General features: G+C 39.6%; 2 protein-coding genes across 2 annotated transcripts; one reads left to right on the forward strand and one right to left on the reverse strand.

Annotated features, from left to right (window-relative positions):
• The first annotated feature begins 712 nt into the window (after nt 1-712).
• Nucleotides 713-3288, forward strand: LOC146522721 (tripartite motif-containing protein 16-like). The gene has a single exon (XM_085153539.1). It carries the CDS (start codon nt 826-828, stop codon nt 2497-2499), a length of 1674 nt encoding a protein of 557 aa, XP_085009665.1. The 5' UTR covers nt 713-825; the 3' UTR covers nt 2500-3288.
• A 9505-nt stretch (nt 3289-12793) lies between these two features.
• Nucleotides 12794-15013, reverse strand: LOC146522722 (uncharacterized). The gene is made up of 3 exons (XM_085153621.1): nt 14828-15013; nt 14413-14720; nt 12794-14289 (listed from the first exon to the last, which is right to left on the reverse strand). The coding sequence occupies exons 1-3, from the start codon at nt 14874-14876 to the stop codon at nt 14251-14253; spliced, it is 396 nt and encodes a 131-aa protein (XP_085009747.1). The 5' UTR covers nt 14877-15013; the 3' UTR covers nt 12794-14250.
• Nucleotides 15014-20890: the final 5877 nt, after the last annotated feature.

Genomic DNA, 20890 nt, shown 5'->3' on the forward strand with positions numbered 1-20890 from the left:
TTCTAATATCCAGTATCTCCAGATCACATACAAAGCTGCAGTCAGTCACTGGAGACCTTAATATTGGCTGGTTCTCACATACCTGTATTTAGCCACGTCCCTGCTCAAGAAGATTTTGTGTGATCAACTCGACCATAATAACAGAAAAATACTTTTAAAGAAGGATCAGAGTTTCTTTTTATTCCTGACAAACATTTATCACATTTTTGTGGAGATGAATGTGTTTGAAAAACCTTTAATTTGTTTACTGTCTCATATACCAACTACTGCACCTGCTGCACCCTCTCACCTCTGATGGTGTTTGAAGGAGAGAAACAACTGAAATGAACATAAACTTAAATGCAACATAAGCATCATGTCAGTGGCTGCCTTATCTGTATGTTTAGGATCATTATCCTCCTGCATTGACTGAAACTGAAGGACTGTTTGTTAACTTCAGTGAGAACTCTGACATTTCTAAACTGAAGTTTATTTATATAGAAGAAAGTGTTAACAAGCTTAAAAGTTGATGTGAGCAGTAAATAAAAAGGGTTAAACACACAGTATTGCTCTCAAACTGCTCCTCTTCCTGGAGTGAAGCACAGCCTGATAACCCTCCCTCTTCTTCCTGCTCTTAAACACAGCACCTCCTCTCTGACCACATGTTTCCTCGTTCCCTCCCCTTCAGATCTGCACTTTGAAGATGGGTGTAACCAACATCTGGTGACGTATAAAAGCTCACACAGGCTCCATTCACTGCAGAAACATGTTGTTGAGATCAGAGCTCAGACTAGTTTCAGTTATAAGGAAGAGAAACTCACACAGTCACTGACACTGAGAGGAGAAATGGCGCAGAAAGGAGTTCAGCTGGACCGAGAAACCTTCTCTTGTTCCATCTGTTTGGATCTACTGAAGGATCCGGTGACTATAGCCTGTGGACACAGCTACTGCAGGAACTGTATTAAAGGTTTCTGGGATGAAGAGGACAGGAAGGGAATCCACAGCTGCCCTCAGTGCAGGAAGACTTTCATACCGAGGCCTGTCCTGGAGAAAAACGTCATGTTAGCAGCTTTAGTGGAGCAGCTGAAGAAGACTGGACTCCAAGCTGCTCCAGCTGATCACTGCTATGCTGGACCTGAAGATGTGGCCTGTGATTTCTGCACTGGGAGGAAGCTGAAAGCCATCAAGTCCTGTTTAGTCTGTCCAGCCTCTTACTGTGAGAAACACCTCCAACCTCACTATGATGCAGCTCCATTTAAGAAACACAAGCTGGTGGCCCCCTCCAAGAAGCTCCAGGAGAACATCTGCTCTCGTCATGATGAGGTGATGAAGATTTTCTGTCGTACTGATCAGCAGAGTATCTGTTATCTCTGCTTGATGGATGAACATAAAGGCCATGAAACAGTCCCAGCTGCAGCAGAAAGGACTGAGAAGCAGAAGGAGCTCGAGGTGAGACGACTAAACATCCAGCAGAGAATCCAGGAGCGAGAGAAAGATGTGAAGCTGCTTCAACAGGAGGTGGAGGCCATCAATGGCTCTGCTGATAAAGCAGTGGAGGACAGTGAGAAGATGTTCACTGAGCTGATCCATCTCATCCAGAAAAGAAGCTCTGATGTGAAGCAGCAGGTCAGATCCCAGCAGGAAACTGAAGTGAGTCGAGTCAAAGAGCTTCAGGAGAAGCTGGAGCAGGAGATCGCTGAGCTGAAGAGGAAAGACGGCGAGCTGGAGCAGCTCTCACACACAGAGGATCACAACCAGTTTCTACACAACTACCCCTCACTGTCAGCACTCAGTGAGTCTACACACTCATCCAGCATCAATATTCGTCCTCTGAGCTACTTTGAGGATGTGACAGCAGCTGTGTCAGAGACCAGAGATAAACTACAGGACATTCTGAGAGAGGAATGGACAAACATCTCACTGACAGTCACTGAAGTGGATGTTTTACTGTCACCACCAGAGCCAAAGACCAGAGCTGGATTCTTAAAATATTCACGTGAAATCACACTGGATCCAAACACAGCGAACAAATATCTGTTATTATCTGAGGGGAACAGAAAAGTAACATTTATGAACCAACAACAGTCTTATTCTGATCATCCAGACAGATTCACTGGGCGGCTTCAGGTCCTGAGCAGAGAGAGTCTGACTGGACGTTGTTACTGGGAGGTGGAGTGGAAAGGGATAGAAGTTGGTGTAGCAGTCGCATACAAGAATATCAGAAGAGCAGGGGGGGACGATGACTGTGGATTTGGATGGAATGACAAATCTTGGGCATTATATTGGTACTCAGCAAGTTTTAAATTTCGACACAACAAAGTCCAAACTGTCCTCTCAGGTCCTCGGTCCTCCAGAGTAGGAGTGTACCTGGATCACAGAGCAGGTATTCTGTCTTTCTACAGCGTCTCTGAAACCATGACTCTCCTCCACAGAGTCCAGACCACATTCACTCAGCCGCTCTATGCTGGACTTTATCTTTATGGACTTGGAGCCACTGCAGAGTTGATTAAAGTCAAATAGAGAAGACAGGTTCATGTTGATCCCTGACCATTATATGTACTTGTGTAGTTTCTAAATGAGGCTTTACATTTTAGAAGCTGAGAAGTTCAGTGGTCCATTGATGTGTGAAAATAATATTGCACTGATTCAAACTGTACTTACATTTATATACCTTACATCAATATAAATCTGAATTTGTTCTTATGGCTGATAATCATGTGAGTTTAAATGATACTACTCTTCGTATTCAGCATATTTGAAATCTGTCATCAGTCTGGTTAGTGGTTTTATTCTGTAGTTGCTGTAGTGGGTTGTCAAATGCAACAATATATTGGAGCTGCAGTGATTCATCAGTTAGTCAATGATTAGAGAATTGATTGTTTTATCATTATTTTAGTCACATTTAAAGCTGGTTCCAGTTTCTGAAATGTGAAGATTGTTGATTTTCTTGATCATATATGACTGTAAACTCAATGTCTTTGAGGTTTGAAGTTTTAAAATGTAACAAAAATTAAATACTTAATGTTTGACATTTAATATTATTTTTCAGATGCAAGTTTGATCACACTTGATCATTTATACATTTAAATACAGACACTAAATGATACAGGCCTGTATATTGTGGAGGATAGACATGTTTCATTGCCCTGAGCTGTGTCTGGCAGTCAGAGCGTCGCCACAAATCTGAAGCTTCTGATTTGGAGAAAATGATCTGAGAGAGACACCTGGAATCTCAGCCTGGACACAAAGAGAATAAAATCAGCAGAGTTATAAACAAGTGGTGATGTTGAATGATTGGCAAATAAATGTCTGTTTTAATAATTGACAAAACTGGTTGAAATCGTTCCTCCAAAGCTTCTTCAGAAACTTGGCTTCAAAGAGGAAAAATGTTTTTTTTGTTTGTTTGCTTGTCCTAAACCTTGTGGAAAGCCGTCCCAGAAGAGTTAGCTACAAAGGGTGGACTGACATGAATTTCTTTTACTTATGTATTAATCACATTATTTTATTGTATAATGCCTTGGTGCCACTGGAATTTAACATGTCTGACACCCATACTGTAAGACAAATGGTGGGGGTGTAGTAAGGAAGTTGGAGGAAGCAGACCACTCCACAAGGGAGTGTGAACCTTAAGGTGTGAAACAGCTGTGTACTGCATTTTGTTCCTGGAGAAGGTTCCTAAGTAAGATAATACACAACATGTGATTATGGATATGGTTGTGGAAATATGCAAGACATAAACTATATAGCTTAAAATAACTATTGTGCCACTACTATTCCTATGTATAGGCATGTACACACACACATGTACACACTAAATATACATATGTATACATATACATACGATTATACCTGCACACGTCCATACACATAGAAGGTCCATTATGCATGAAGTGGTGACCGTGGATGTTCTCAGTGTCCAGTGACTTATGACATCGTGATTGAGGAGTTATAGAGTCTAACTGTTGTTGGGATGAATGGTCTGTGAAAGCGCTCCTTCCTGCAGCGATGGTGTTTCAGTCTCTGACTAAAGGAGCTGCTCAGCACACTCACAGACTCATGAAGTTGGTGATGCGGGTTGTTCATGATGGATGTCAGCTTTACTAACATCATCCTTTCTGTCCTTCTGGTAAGTCAAACAGTAATGTTTGATTCTTCTCTGGGCCTTGACTCACATGTAAAATCTTTGTCTAGTTCCTGATTCTTTGATTTAAGGAATATTTCTAAACTGCATTCATTGTAACAGGATTTAAAGCTTTAAAAGATTTGAGAGCAGTTTTAGAAAAAAAGCATTTACCTCCCACTATTGCATCAAATATCTTTGCTCTAGTTTTGGGAGTGAAATTCAAATTTTATTTTTATTAGTCTGTTATTTAGCATTGATCAACAAGTATAAAATTACAGCACTTCACAATTTTAGCTCAATACGCCCTTTTTCTCATTATTCTCTTTGGACATGATGACATGATGTATGAAATTACAGGTGTGTCAAAGCCCCGAGCAGATCATGTCATTTTATGGGCGCAGGTTTACTTTGCCCTGTAAGAAGTCAGCTGATTCATGCAAATTGTAGCTTTAAGAGCAAATTTGCCTGTGAGATTGTGAATCTGCTGCAGCACTCGCCAAACTAACTCTTGTGAGCATGGTAGCTGCTTTGTGTGATTCACTTCTGGGTTCTGTGAGCATGGGTTGTTCAACTTATGCTTGAGGAACTGAATTTCATGAGTGGGCATTGAACACCTGCACCCATAAAAGTACAGTACATCATTTCATCGTTATGATGTTTTAAGTTGCAGGGGAATGTTGACATAAATATAATTTCATGTTAGTCCCTCCTACAAAAGAGCCCAGCTCCTGCAGCCTCCTCTCTTCTCCATGTGAGCTCCTGGTGCATGTTAGTGAAGGAGTAATCCTTCACTATTTATTTAATTATCAACTCAGTTTAATTTCTGGCACAAAGGCAGGAAGATGGAGGACAGTGGACACTTCTGGTCCAAAAACCTTACACAATGGCAGCATGAAGGATTCACAAACTACTGTGTAACTAGGGGTGGGTTTTAATAATCGATTCATCGATTAAAATCGATTCTGTCTTGGATAACATGATATCGATTCATTAAAATCCTGAATCGATTTTTTTTTATATAAATGTATTTTGCCCAAAATTCCAGAATCTCAAGTGAAACGTCACAAAATTTCAACAACCACCAAACAGCTAAAACAGTAAATGAGAGCAGGTACACGGATTCTGCACAAAGACGTAAACACAAAACGCGGACCCGCGGATCAGAATCAATGAGATGTCGCCTTTCTCACCCGACGGCACGGACACGGTCGGGGCTGAAAGCCGACAGCTCGCTGATTCTGATGTTTCGGCAGGTCCGCGCTTTGTGTTTACGCCCTTTTTGCGCTGATTCTAAAGCTGTTAGTTTTATCTCTCTCCAAACAATATTGACTGAACCAGCAGCAAAAGAAGATCCAAACTGAGCTTCACATAAACATCGTCATGGACTCCCTCTTACTTTTGCTGTTTTGCTTCCACCACAATAAAATCACACTTCATGCACAGGTCTCTCTCTCTCTCAGTGTACTTCAAGAACAGTTTCCCGTCTATCCCCAAAATCTGTTTTCTGCATTATTCGCTTGCTTGTTACGCACAAGTCTACCGTTCTTACAGCGCTGTCGCCGATGTTTTTTTTCCTTTTACTTACTTCCGAAAAGAAAACCTAATTTCTGCCGTTCAATAGGCTTCTGAACAAATTTAAACTTTTTAAAATTATGCAAAATGCAAAACCTTAGCTGTGTCTCTAATAAAACCGCTGTAACTTCAGAGGTAATATTCATAAGTTGATTAATGGTTTTCTTTTGTTTTTGATGTACTGTGGAATATTTTTATAAAATCCCAGGCCAGGAAAATCACCTTCATGTTTTTCTGTGTTTTATCTTCAGCTACTTTGATAAAAAAGGCATCTGCTGTGATGCTCACATCTTTGATAAAGTCTTGCGTGTGTCAGCTTCCTTTTTATAGATACAAAAATATGTAAATGTACTAATCTGAATTATAATATTTCTGACTGTCTGAGGCAAAATTTCCCAGATTCAAATTGAATCGAATCGTGGATCGAATCGATTCTAGAAATCAGTGACGATATCCTATGTGTGACATCATGTTGGCTACAGTCATCTTTTACATAGACCCCCCCTCTCCATTCTGAGATGTTATCTGAACATGGACATAATTAGCAATTTAAGTGAATATGTGCTTGTTTGTTTTTGTTTTTCATGAAGCACAATGTAACATTAAAGCTGCAAGCAGCGTTATGAGGGCCCTCGCACCCCCGGCGCGTCGAGGCACGCTCAACACCTAAAACCAGCACGTCCGATCTGATGTCACATTGATGGAATTCATGCATTTAACCAACAGCTAACATTTCATCTCATTCAATCATGATTATAGTCCTCCCACTAGGTGGCGCTCTAACCATTACTGACAAATGGCATAACAAACATTTCCGAGCTTGAGTCTCATCATACCTGGGACCTTTGGGAAAGATTGGACATTGTGTTTTTGAGTGACAGCAGACTGCTTTTTGGCGAGTGATTGAAACTCCACGTGCCGCCATGACCACCCCGTTTCCCTGAACTTAAAAAGCTTCGCAATTTAACATCACAAAGGTCTTTAGATTCCACACACTGGAGATTGGTTCAATATGATTAAATCCCTTGGAGGAGTTCGTCAAAGTATGAGGCCTGAAAGGAGGGGAAAATGTCGCCAAAATTACACATTAATTTCAAAATGGCTGACTTCCTGTTGGATTTGGGATATTGCTCCAAGAGACTTTTTTGTACATCTTGAAATCTTTCATAAGCTTACCAGGTTTCAGACTCATAGATAAAACACAGAGCAGGGGCTGATGTTTTGAAATTTTGTAGGGGGCGCTGTGGAGCCATTTTGCGCTATTCAAAGAAAATGATCACATAACAACAAAGCCTTCAGCACATTGGAGGTGTGCGCCAAATTTCAAGACGTTTTAAACTGTTCAAGCCCCTCAAAAGCCACTTCATTTTTCATGGTGAACTGCATTGCCACCAGGGTACGCCGTTCAGTTTAAAGTCACAATTTTCGCACTGAAGAATCACGAGGGACTCATGTTAATATTCACTGCTTTTGAGGTGGCCACAATTAATCTGTGAAAATAAGTACAACAAAGTCAAATACATGACATTTCCCATTGTCACTAGGTGGTGCTCTTCGTATTCCTGACAATGGGCACATCAATCTGTTCAGGGCGGGTCTGACATCATATCTGTAAAGTCTGGTTCTGATCAGACTGGATTTCATTTAGTTATACTAATTTGTTTCTTCATGGCGAGACATCAAAGTTCACCATGCCTTCGGGGTCACACCCTTTTGCGAAAACTCAGAGTTTTCACTGTAACCCAAGACCAACTCCTTAAGGCTTTCCTGGAGAAATTTGAGGCTGCAGATGTCCCCCATCACTATATTGTACCCTACAGCGTAAAACATGGCATTTCCTGTTCTCACTAGGTGGCGCTCTCCCTGATGTCAAATATGGCAGTTGAAAAATATTCAAGGGTGGAGCCTTATCATATGTGTTGTCTTTGGTCCAGATCGGACAATGTATGACAGAATGAGAGGCAATAAGATTTTCATGGCGAATCCTAACCCTAACCCTAACCCATGGCCCAGGTGTGTAGTTGACACTGACCAAAGATGAAGCTTATACGACCAAATCCCAAGGAGGAGTTCGAAAAAGTTCGAGGCATGGAAATGGCAAAATTAGAGCCAAAATGTCACCTTCACGTCCAAATGGCGGACTTCCTGTTGGGTTTGCGTTAATGGGCCCACAGACTTTTTTGTTCGTCTTGGCATGGTACACATGTGTGCCAAATTTCATACATGTAGCTCAAACGATGTGGTCGTACGGCTGCATTTAACAAGGCATAGGTGGCGCTCTAGAGCCATTTCCCCGTGCTCATATGTAAAACCATTAAAATACAAAATTTTTCACCGGACCTGGCATGTGTGCAAAATTTCATGAGTTTTTGACCATGTTTAGGCCCTCAAAAAGGCAATTCATTTCAATGAAAAATAATAATAATAATAATGATAATAATAATAAACGGAGCAGATACAATAGAGCCTTCGCACTCTCAGTGCTCGGGCCCTAATAATAATAATAAGAATAATAAGAAGAAACAGAGCAGATACAATAGGGCCTTCGCACTTTTAGTGCTCGGGCCCTAAATATCCATGACTGTAAAGAAACATACTTATCGGGTACAATCCATTTATTGAAGCCGGTCGGAGCGGGAAAGCTCCGTTTTGCGTAACTATTTTTAAATCCCTGTAGAACCGGAACCATGTAAGCTAGCGCAATAATTTTTTTTGCATATGAAACCGGAGGAGTTGTACTTACATCTTATGCCATCAGCTTGTCCTAGGTCACAGTTTCCTTCCACATAAAGCTTTGCAAAAAATATATAAAAAGCACTTGCAGCAACAAAAACATAATATTCCAGAAACAGCTTTGCCGATCTGATCAGCTGTTCGTAACATTGAAACAGATGTCAGCACGAACGATCGCATGTCCGCCATTTCCTGCCCAAAACCGGAAGTGAGTCATTATCGCGGACAATGTAGTTTTTTACTTGTAGGCCTTAAAAGCATATACTGGTGTTTTTATAAGTCATGTTTGACTTTATGCTTTTCTGAATAGTTTCTGGGATGCTTAGAACTCGAATTGCACTGCTGGAAATAGTTTATTTTGATACACATGCTGTTTTCTTTGCAAATTTGCATCATAGGATTGTTTTTCGTTTTTCCTGCAGTATATAAAAATTGCTGTATCTCATAAATAAAACTACAAAGACACTCAAAATAAATTTCCTGTGGTTGTAAACTATTTTTTGCAACTTTTTTGTGTGGTGTATTCATAATTGTCTCTGGTACATTTGTTGTATGGGCAGTATGTGTTCATTGTTTGATTGTGTAATTCACTGTAAAATCTAATTAGTTCCCAGAACTCAAAAAAATTAAGGAAACTTGTTGCCTCAAAAAAATTGAGTAAAGCTTAGCTAAAAATGACTAAATTAGGACAACTTATTTATTTTGAGTACTCTGTACAAGCTCATTTGTTCCCAGAACTCAAGAAAATTGTATCAAGTTTACGTAAGATGACCAAGTTAGGGCAACTTACTCATTTTGAGTACACTTTACAGCCTTGTTAGTTCCCAGAACTCAAAAAAATTGAGAAAACTCGTTGCCTCAAAAAAACTAAGTAAAGCTTACTTAAGATGACTGTTAGGACAACTTATACATTGCAAGTCTGCAGTATTAAGAATAACTTGATATTTCTGACTGTACAATTTTAATTGTTTACCTACTGACAAACATTTCAAGTTCAACTAAATGAAAAAAACAATTTGTGGTAACCTGAATATGATTAAAAATAATTAACAACACTTTTTGTAATGATGTTAAAATCAGTCCAACTTTTATTTTCAAACACAACAAAGTATAACAGCCAACATACTGGGCACTGTTCTCTTGAACAACAAACAATTATATTGCCATCACTGTTATAATCTTACAATGAAACAAAGTCTCAGATGTAATTATTCTGAAAATAAGTTTAGGCCTACCACAAGTTTGTTTTGTACTTACATTACTTATATAATCAAAATAAAATATTTGTTGTTCTGTCACAAGTGCAGTCTCTGATTTAAACAACACATTTGTTTTGCATTCCAACACAGGAGCTGGAATGTTGTATTATTTTAAGGATGGCTTGTTTCCAGTCCAGGCATTACTGCCTGAATGACTGTCATGGATCGAGGTGATCCAAATGTAGGTGCAGAAGAAAGTCTTTAACTTCCCTTAAGTACAGTGGCGGTGGATGTGGGTTGGAGATGCAATGAGCTTGAACCTGCAGGCGACCATCTTCACTGACCACACCATCTGTGACGGAGGACTCATCTCTCCTGGTGTCCTGCAAGCAAACAAAAAGTATGCTTGCAGGCTTGATCTAAAGTATGATTAAAGTTCAGCCTGATTAATATAAATGTCACTGACAGTTGCTAATATATTGGAAAACCAAAATACTTACCACTGAGTTGATGTCTTTCTGTCCAACAGCAGGAGTGCTGGTCCCGAGCCTCAAAGACAGTAAGAAGCAAGCAGAGGGAGAAAAAACAGAACATTTTTCAGAAACCGATTTGATCTTTAATGGCTGTGCAATTATTGTAACATAGAGATTGCTTATGTTGTTAAATAAAGGCTAGATTTGACACTAATAGATACCACAGATGTTCAAAAGCTGCCACTTTACACAGCTACATTCTCACCTGAAAATATCTTAAAAGTTTATTTTGTGACCCAGAAAAAGTAATACGTTTTTTAGCAAGCCCAAAGAATTTTGTCTGGGCTCTTATCTCACTTTTTTATTTCAAACAATCAACAGAAAATTTCACAGACATAGTTTTATGTAAGGTTTTTAAGGCTGTGGTGTTAATTTTTAAGTAACATGAGCCCAGCGGCAGCAGCAACACTAGGCTAACACTAACTAGCTAGCAAGATTATAAACCTGGTGCTAAACTAAGAGAAGCCACAAAATCAGTTTGAATAAGAGTAAACATTTACTCACCAAGTCAGTGTATCAGGTAAAGATCCACAGCAATGACAATAATATCTTGAGCTGACGCTTTTCCAGGTTTGCTCAACATATTCCATAAAAAATGCTGGCACCATGAACATGCGGACTGATCCGAGAGGGAGGAAGACGGTAGTCACGTGGCATTTTCAAAACACATCTTTCATCCTTCCGCCCTGAGAAGCAAAACTTCCAGCTTAATTAGTTTTTCTAAGTTAAGACAACTCAAATGAATTGAGTTTATCAGCATTTTTGCATAAAAAGTACTTGTAACTTATTTAAATCGAGTTCAAATAACAAATTGATAAAAATTGAGTTCAGCTTATTTAATATTTTTAATTAAACACAATATTACATTTTACAGTGTTACGTGTTACGCACTGGCAATGCATGCCGGGAGATGGTAATACAGTGAGTAAAGAGTTGGTCTTATCGCACACAGTGGTCCCGCGTACTTATTCAGATTCAGAGTAAGAATCACACATGGTGTCAGAAGTGCTGTGTGTCTTGTAAGACTCCATACATCTGCCGAGTTTGAGGAGAAGGGGAAGGTGGAAACAAAATGCTGAATGACGACGTAGACAATCGTCCGAGGGCAGGAGTTAGCACCGCGGCTAGCACTCCCAGCGCTACGTTTAGCATCCAACCACCGGAGCCCTTTGATTTTTCCAAACCACACGAATGGACAAGATGGGTCCGTCGCTTTGAGAGATTCCGTCAGGCAAGTAATCTGTCTGCGAGCTCGGAGGAAAATCAAGTGAACACTCTCATATATTGTATGGGAGACGAAGCGGATGACGTCCTGAGAGGACTAAAGTTAAGTGATGTAGCTTCCACAACTTTTTCATTGTCAGGAAAAATGATGTTTATGATCGCGCACGTTTTAATATGCGCAAACAAGAGCCGAATGAGACTGTTGATGCATTCGTGACTGCCTTGCATTCATTAGCAGAGCACTGTAACTATGGACCGCTCCACGATGAGCTGATAAGAGACAGAATAGTAGTGGGCTTGGCCGACACGAGGCTGTCTGAGTGCATGCAGATGGAAAAAGACTTGGACTTAGATAAAGCTATAAATATGGCCAGGCAGTCAGAAGAAATCAAAAAGCAACAGTCAGCTTTGGGAAGTGAAACAAATGTAATGCAAGTAAATGCGAAAACAGTTGACAGAGTGATACAAAAGCACGATAAAACAAAGTTCAACATGTTCAAAAATAAAACTGTCAAAACAAAACAGCAATATAGCAAGAGACAAAGTAATAAATGCTACAAGTGCGGAGGCTCTCCACATCCGAAGCCCAGCGGTTACTCGGTGGCTTTTACTCGCTACAGGTGAGTCAGACAAAACCACACAGAGAATATCAACTCAAACTAGGCTTTTATTACTTAAAAAGGCAAAATGTGGTTTGTGTCATTAAGGAGTTCGTTTTATAATGATGGTAAAACTGAATAAAGACAAATAAATGACATTAGTACAAATAAAATTAGCAATTCAGCGATATGACTTCCTACTGGGCAGATTGGCTACCGAGGGAAAGAAGGTCAAAGAGAATGAACTCACACTTGGATGTGACCCTCACACACACATATACGGCTACTTCGTGCCCTCAACTTCACAACGAAAAGAGAGAGAGAGAGAGAAAATATGGTTTAGATCACAAACACATAAGAAAAACGAACCTTTACTGCAGTTAATCCGAAAACTGAGACGCGCTGATGATGCTGTAATAAGAGCCTCCTGCCAGCGACGTAACAAAAAGAAAATTACCAACACCAAAAACAGGTCATCACAAACACAAAATATGCATAACATGAGTGAGTTTCAATAGAAAAAACAAAACACAACTACTGGTAGAAGTGGTTTACACATTTTACCGTAAAGAAACACAAACATGCCACTATTTGGAATACCACAGCACACAAGTGCTATCCTTTGTAACAGGATAGAAACAATTCAGTGTAAAAGGAAGAACAAAAATAAAACAACAAGCCTATCAGGCAAAGCTTATGGTAAATGGTAAATGGCCTGTATTTATATAGCGCTTTACTAGTCCCTAAGGACCCCAAAGCGCTTTACATATCCAGCCATTTTTTTTTGTTAATCAAAACCACAAGAATGGTTATGAGCAAAAAAGTCCAACATTCTTGAGGTAAATTTACTAACCTGTTGCGCAAAGCGGGCAAACACAGAGTTTTTATCCTTTGAAATTAGGAAGGAGAAAATGGAGACGTCTTCTCTAACTTTCGGTTTCATTCTGGGGCTTCAAGACTTATTTTTTCACTCAAAAAACCTCTCGATAGGTCCGGTTTAACTTTAAGTTTACTAATCTGAGCTCTGATATGAATCACATGACCTCGTGAATGTTTTAAGTTTGTGCTTTTTATGCAGCTCCGCGTGCAAATGATGCTTTCTGCACAAACGGATCCAATTTATTTCTGATCTGAAGAGCAGATGTAGAATCATATTTAGATTCTATTTTCTAGATGATGTAATTATGACACTTTCAAACACAAAGTCACAGACGGTATGTGCAGGCAGGCTTGTCTGCAAGTTGGAAAAAGAACAAACAGCAAAGTCAGCAAAATACTGACAAACTGTGAATCTGCTTCGTGATTTTCTCCTCTTCACTCCAACAACAAGTCCAACTTCTTGTACATTCACAACTTTCAAAGTCGCATCAAGTCCAAAGTCACAAAAACAAATGGCGAGTACAGCCTGCTGAAGCCTTCACGTCACGTGCCGATTACGTCACCACAGACAGACGTACATGACTCTCTCAAACAGCCGATGAACTTAATCCAACAAGGTTCAGCTCAACGATTTAACATTAATATTTTTCACTTTTTTATTTCAAAATTACAAAAAAATAGAATTTCACTGTTATTACAGTAGATGGAGGTGCGCACGATTATAAAAAGAAAAAAAAGGATAATTTCTAATCCTCCAATCAGAGACTTGGTTATTATTGCGACTGTATGTTCACTTTATAAACAGCAACATTAGGAAAAGTATAACACTGCACATAGTAACTATGAGCATCCACAGTTAAATTATCAGGACTTCATTATGACACAGTTATGTTGACTTGTTGCGTACTGGCACATTTTAAACAGCCATTATCGATAAGAGCTGATTGGAGAACAACACAGAGATCAATCACTCTGCAAACGTAAAGATTAAAGATTCTTGTAAAAATGTGACGCAAACAAATGAAAGAAGGTGAAGACAGAAGAAAAGTTCTTCTTTCACATGTGTGATAAGAACTTTGAATTTTTGCATCAGTGTTTGTGATGATGGCTGCAAACTGCAGAGAGTGTTTGTCAGCTCACACTGAGGCTGATGCTCACACAAAGCTTCCACTGCAAACCCAGCTGTTAACATGTGACTCTTTGGCGTTTAGGGAGGTGAGGTCCTCAGTCAGATGACGCTGCTGGAAGAAGTGCAGGTGACCACACTGCTCAGACTGTGACTGTTTACATGTAGTTGTTTTCTCTTTTCTCTGCTTTTAAACTCAGTGTGATGAGCAGAGCTGCAGCAGCTACTGTCAGTATGAGTGCAGCATAGAGGTGGATCCTTCCTCGACTCTCTGTCTGTGGGTTCATTGTTGGAGTTTGATGTTTGGGCTCATCAGCAGCTGCTGGAAGGACAGAAAATATTATTTTATCCTGAACGTTCATCAAATCTATTCACCAACGTTTATTATCCTAAAGTTCAACTAAAATATGACACTGATATTTAAAATTTCACTAAATGAAATTACCAGTGACGCTGAGTTTAGACCCGAGTCATCAGTCCTGAGTCTGGACAGTTGAAGTCTGATTCGTCCTTCTCTGAGGGCATCTTTGTCACTCTGGACTCGTCCTGAAAACGTTTCATCCTGAGACTCTGACACCTCAACACCTTCATGAACATGATACAGGACTGAGAGTTTATCAGCTATCAGGAAACAGCAGATAAAAAGAGTTTTGGTAGATCTGTCAGGTTTGGTGGTGAACGTCCACTCCAGTGTGATGTTGTGGTTCTCCTCTGCCTGATAGCAGGTCTGTGTCACATTGACTACAAATGATCCTGTTGAGGAGACAGAGAGGGAAAGAGAGGAGCAGACACACTGAGAACTGGAACAAATCTGTTGTTGAGCTTTATTTGGAGTTCATAAAGTGAAGCTGTAAACTAACCAGAGACACATGAGGTGAGGATGATGAGCAGCAGGATCCTGCAGATCATCTTCTCCCTGTGAGAGGAGACAGAGGTGAAGAGTCATCAACACATGAGGTCAAAGGTCAGTGAGTACAGCTAGAAGAAGGAAAATCTAAAGTCTTCATTCACTCATCACAACATCTGATCCTGTTCCTGGAAGGAATAACAATGACTGATAGAAAGTGCTGAAATAAGTTTTACACAGCAGAAAAAAATAAACTACATAGAGCAACATTATTAATTAAGCAGACTAATACACATCATCTTCTATTAGTACACAGCAAATTCAAAAGTGTTAAATGTTTTGGTGTTAGTAGTCTTAGAGTTAATTTTACTCTAAGTAGAGTCACATTCTTTTAATGTAACTCTGAGGTGTAAAATGATAGTAGTTAAAATCGAGTGTTAAAAATGAGTGTTTCTATTTCAAATCTGGAGGTGTTACAATGGAAACATTAACTCTTGACCTCTTAACTCTGAACTCCTAGAGGGGCTATGACATTAATAGAGTAAATTCACAGACTCCGCCCCCAGCACGGCTCCAATCGAAGCTGAAGTGAAGCCGTTTCAGAACATTTTGCTCTACATATTTGAGTTGTTTGCCATGCTTGGTAAGTCATTTTTTCAAAGATTGTTTCAATTATTATTATTAGCTTTTACTTCTGTGGCTCTTTGGAGTTGAGACAAAGCTGTGTGAAAGGCATTAGCCATGTTGCTCACTGATAGCATAATATTCTGTTTTAGCTAGCTGAAAGGTATTGTTTGCGGGCAAATACCACAGCCTTGAAAAAAAGCTTGCATGTGAATTTTTAGTCAATTTTTTGGTCAAATACACCTAAAACAATGTCTAGAATGTGAAATGTTGGTATAATGGTGCTACTTGAAGCCTGAAAACGATCTCCCATAAAAAACCGAGCAAACAGCAGTAGCAGATGTCCCGACTGAGTTCTACGTTAGCACTTAGATTCCTCCAGAGTTTTGTGCACACGGTTTAGGTAAAAATGAAAAAGGTTGAGGTTTTAAATTTAGTTCAGTATTACGTGTTGTCTGTGTCCTTGTCTTTTGGGAAAATACTTTACACAAGTAATGGCTCAAAAATGATTCCTTTTTTTACTGTGCTGCAATTAATTTGTGCCATTAATTAGTGTCAACTAATTTTTATTCAATCTCCACATAGGATATGCTCGTGAAGATGGAATATGGGGGAGAGCAGAAGTGCGTTGAAGTTCCACAAAGTGATGAATGAAGGACATGCATATTGTATTGAAGAAATAAGTGATGAGAATGCTGTTATTTGCATTTACCAGCTCACCTATGTCAGACCTTTTGATAAACAAAATTCTAATGAAAGTGAGAACATGTACACTGTTACATCTTTCAGAAAATGTTTTGAAATTGTGGTGCACAGTTCAGAATAAATGTTTTTCAAAAACCATTGCATCTTTTTAGTAAATGTTTATTTCCAAAAGAAATAAGTACGAAATAAGAAAGTTCAGAACAATAAAATTCCCACTTTTTAGAATTAATTAGAAGATAACTCTTACGTAGTTAAACTAAAATACTCTTTGAGAGTTAATATATAAACTCTTAACACCAAGTGTTAAGTTATCAACTCCAGACAGATTTGGTGTTTAACACTAAATCAGAGTTAAGGTACCAACTCTCCAAACAGAGTTAAATTAACACTCTCTGGTGTGGACCCATATAGACACTTTAATAGTGTTGAAATCAAATCTGACAGTGTTAATTCGGACATGCTGGATTTGCTGTGTATTATATACTGTCTTAATTATTCATGGCAATCTTGCGGGTATACACTCCTCTCACCACCACACACATATAAGTCAAACAGCTCTTGGAAAGGAACAAATCAGGTGAAGCACAAAATCAACACGACTCAAAATATCAATGCTTACCCAGCCCAGTGTCATAAACTCACAATAAAAGTAGTTTGTTCAAATGTTGTGGTTTGTTTTGCTTTTACTGACACTCGTGAATTTTTAAGGCGCATGTTTTAATGTGATGTTTGTAGCACCAGCCTGGTGTCTGACAGCGAGCTCTGATTCAGTCTGGGATGAAGTGACTGTTTGCATGTTATGATGGCTAGTAGCCAGCAGGGGGCTCTACGGGTTTATGTTTGGGTTATACTCAGTATGTGAACCTTGAAAATCTGCTTTCCATCCAACTGAAAAACAACCTCCGCCCACCTCTGAATGACTTCAGAGAAGTGTGCTTTCATGGAGACTCTACCTAGTGTTGATGCTGCTGCAAAATTATCAGAAATAAATCTCACTTGACTGAAGATAAGGTCTTCAAACCTTCAACATCTCCAAACAAATAACTAGATAAACAGTTCTCACATCAGCTGCCATGACACTGCTCTGGCTTACCTTACGATGTCTTTGGACAGTTGTGGAGCTCACCACCACCACAGAACCCAACTCTGAGGTGGGAAGAGTTCATGTCAGATACAGCTCCATGGACACGTTCCTGATCAGAGCCACACAGTAATCCAGGAGCGACCGAGTGAAGAGATCCTGCAGGACTAAAGCACACAGATCTATTTAAACATATATAAAGGAGGATAGACTCAACCCCCTTACCTGACATTTTTGCACCATGATTCCCACACTTTTGGACACATGCCAGGTGCAAACTGTACAACTGCCATGTCAAGTCATGTCTGCACACCTTCCATCCTCACAAGCTGTTTGCTTTCCTTTTTCTTTTAACGAGGCATACGGTTATTACTGACTGGAAACAAAGAGTGTGGTTTGGGCTAAATATATCAAATTAAAGTTCTGTCTCCTGTGCTTTGAAGCTGAGTGTCTAAAGACAACACAGCACTTGGCCTCTTAGCTTTAGCTTCTAGCAGCAGTTCATCCAAACAGTTCAGATACGGTCATTATCTGAGGCGGAGCACGGCATTCTTGAAAATCCTGAGTCTTAGCCATTGTGCAGCTAATGTTGTTGTCAGCTTTAGCCATGTAGTCACAGCACAGAGCTGCATAATAATGCTGTAATGCTGAGGGACATTCAGAAATGTAGGAAATTGTAAAACACATTTGAAGGACTGGGTGTTTGTTTCAGTGTTTTTATATCGTCTCATGTGGTTTCTGTGTAATGCAAACTGATATGGATTATTTTATGCATTTCCTCATGGTCCACATGAAAAATTAATGGTCATGATGGAAGTTATAGCTAAAAGGGAAAACTCGTTGGATTGTGTAAACTTTGTGTGTTAAAGTAGCACCCAGTTGCTAACATGTCGATATCATAAGCTTTGATATTTTCATGTTGAGTCTGGTTCAGAAGTTTATGTCTTTATGGCACCGAGAGGAAAGCTATCAAAGAGGATGAGACCTCTAAACTGGGGCTGGGGGGTGTCCAACTAGTTTATAGCTACATTTGGTTTGATGTGCTGTCTCTCTTCTTGTAACATGGATGTAAAAGGATTTAATTCACAAGAAATGTGTCCAAGTGTGTAAATATTCAAAAATACATTTTCTGGAATTGGGATTATTTGGGGCTCGTAAACCTCTAAATCACCTGTTAGTGTGTAATGTAACGTTTTCAAACTTTGACTTTTGCTTTCATTAATGATATCAGACACATTTGCTTTTTGCTACTATTGTGGATGACAGCTGAGGCCAACCTAAGTGTCTTGATTGCTGGAAGAAACACTTTGAAGTTTGGATGAAGAGGACACTGACAGGATCAGCTCTGTATTCCTGCATGTCTTTCTCGGGCTGCTGTCCCTCCTCCTGCACTTCTCCAGCAGGCGCCTGCTGTGGCTGTGTTGGCTTGTTACTACTTCTTGCTGCTGTGGTGCAGCTGCTAACATGCCATTCAGGTAGACTCATTGTGCTATTTCTAGTTTCTTTTTCTTCCTTTTCACCACTTCTTCCACTAAACTGAATCACTGGTGCTGTCAGTGGTTTGAGGGACGGTTCAGCGGCCCTTACATCAAACCGTGGGTCAAAAGTGTGTCAGCTTACCTGGACACATGCCCACGAGCCCATGCACAGTTGGGAGAACATCCAGGAGTCAAATGAGTAAAGGACCAGAATTGCATTGTCTCAGATATTATATCATTAATATTAGTGTTATATGGTTTGTAGTATGTTAGAAATGGGGATATGTATTTTTATGGTAACAATTACACAGTTTGGTTGTATTTGGCCTGGCCCTTTCTCCCCTACACTGCTGAGTCTAGTGGTCTCTCCCAAAGTCAGCTACCTTAGTGGATATGGTACTTCCAAAACAAATAAAACAAACATGACAGGAAAACATGTTTGGTTTTTGAAAGTATGGTATGTTCTCTCCATTTCACAGTATTCTGTGTACATGTATGTACACATGCTTGTATGATATTTCTGATTACTGAAGAAAGAAAAGAAAAAGTCTGATACTCAAAACAAGCTGGCTAGGACCCATCAAACATTTGTAATCAGGGGTCTGTAACTCGATGATCCGGGCATACCCAGCAGGCAAATGCCCGATACATCAGATTACCAGACCAGCCTTGCTCGTGTGAAAGTTACATTCCCATGGCAACGTTACAGCACGATTTTTATGGATAAATTTGAGGTCACAGTGAACAATGAAAGGTTGCTAGGAGGAATAGCTCCAAGAGAAGAGGGTGTGTTTTAGGTTCTTGAAGTGCATCGGTCCTTATTATCAGGCTTGCTTTCACGATTGTGTGTCACAGTTTAACACTGAACATGTTATTTACTGATAGTTGTTTATGATTGGAAGTGTGTGAATGAATGTTATATTTTACTTCATCAGACTCGCTCACTGCAGCATCTGCAGCAGCTTTCTGCTTCAGGAAACTGAAGCTTGTGTGCAGCTGGACTGCAGGATTGATCCTGTGCAACATCTGAAAGGTTTTCACTTTTCTCCTGAGAGCTCTGCGCCATCTAGTGACATCTTTCAGTATTGCACTGGCATGATAGCAGGTACACTACAACACAAGAAACACAACAAAATAAAATAAAACACTGCATAAGTGAATAAATCTTTATTTATATGCAGAAAATCAGAGTTTGTCCTGACTCTGAGTTTCATGTGATGCCTGATCTCCTTTTCTGTGCCTCTTTGCTGACTTCATGAAAGCCCAATTAGTATAACCACATGTTTTAAGAGCTTCCTTTACATGTGTGTGTTCCCTCTTTTTGTTCTGCCCGGTGATGTAGTGTCCTGATTACTGCAGGTTTGTGTTCCAGAGGGTGGTGGGAGTCAAAGAGGAGGTACTGGTCCGTGTGTGGGAGCTTCAGTAAACTTCAGTGTTGAGGTTTCCATTCTCTTCAGTGTGCACAGCACAGTCCAGCAATGGCAAACAGTTATCCTTTGTGTCTTCCCTGAACTTTGTTTTTATCCATAGATTTGAGTGTGCTTTGGACACGCTTTAAAAAGTTTCATTAATTTATTTTATTTAAAGGAACAGTGAGTATTAATGAATACATCAATGTAAAGATTAATGTGAGAAAATCACATGGATGAAAACTATAAAATACAAACAGCTGTAAACTCTTGGTGTGCTGAGCTGGAGCAACAACAATGTAGACAATATGAAACAGAAGAAACTGCAGAAAACACTGGAAACATTTATGACACATTTACTGACACTTGAACATTACAAATTACAATTATATTATTATATTATATTACAAAAGACACATGAGGTGAGGATGATGAGCATCAGGATCCTGCAGATCATCTTCTCCCTGTGAGAGGAGACAGAGGTGAAGAGTCATCAACACATGAGGTCAAAGGTCAGTCAGTACAGGTAGAAGAAGGAAAATCTACAGTCTGACTTCATTCACTCATCACAACATCTGATCCTGTTCATGGTCCTAATTATTACACTGTGTAACAAGGACCCAGACTGACAGTGTCTTAGCGGCAGCTTATTCAGCAACTTTTTTTCCTTTCATTAATGTGACTTTAGTACTCTACCGTACCACTAATTACCCAACTTCTAAAAAAATACTTTAACAACATATTTAGTTATAAAAAGACCATCAACAGGAAAGAATTAA

The sequence above is a fragment of the Neolamprologus multifasciatus genome, chromosome 3 (genome assembly GCF_963576455.1).
Source record: "Neolamprologus multifasciatus chromosome 3, fNeoMul1.2, whole genome shotgun sequence".
NCBI classification, from domain to species: domain Eukaryota; kingdom Metazoa; phylum Chordata; class Actinopteri; order Cichliformes; family Cichlidae; genus Neolamprologus; species Neolamprologus multifasciatus.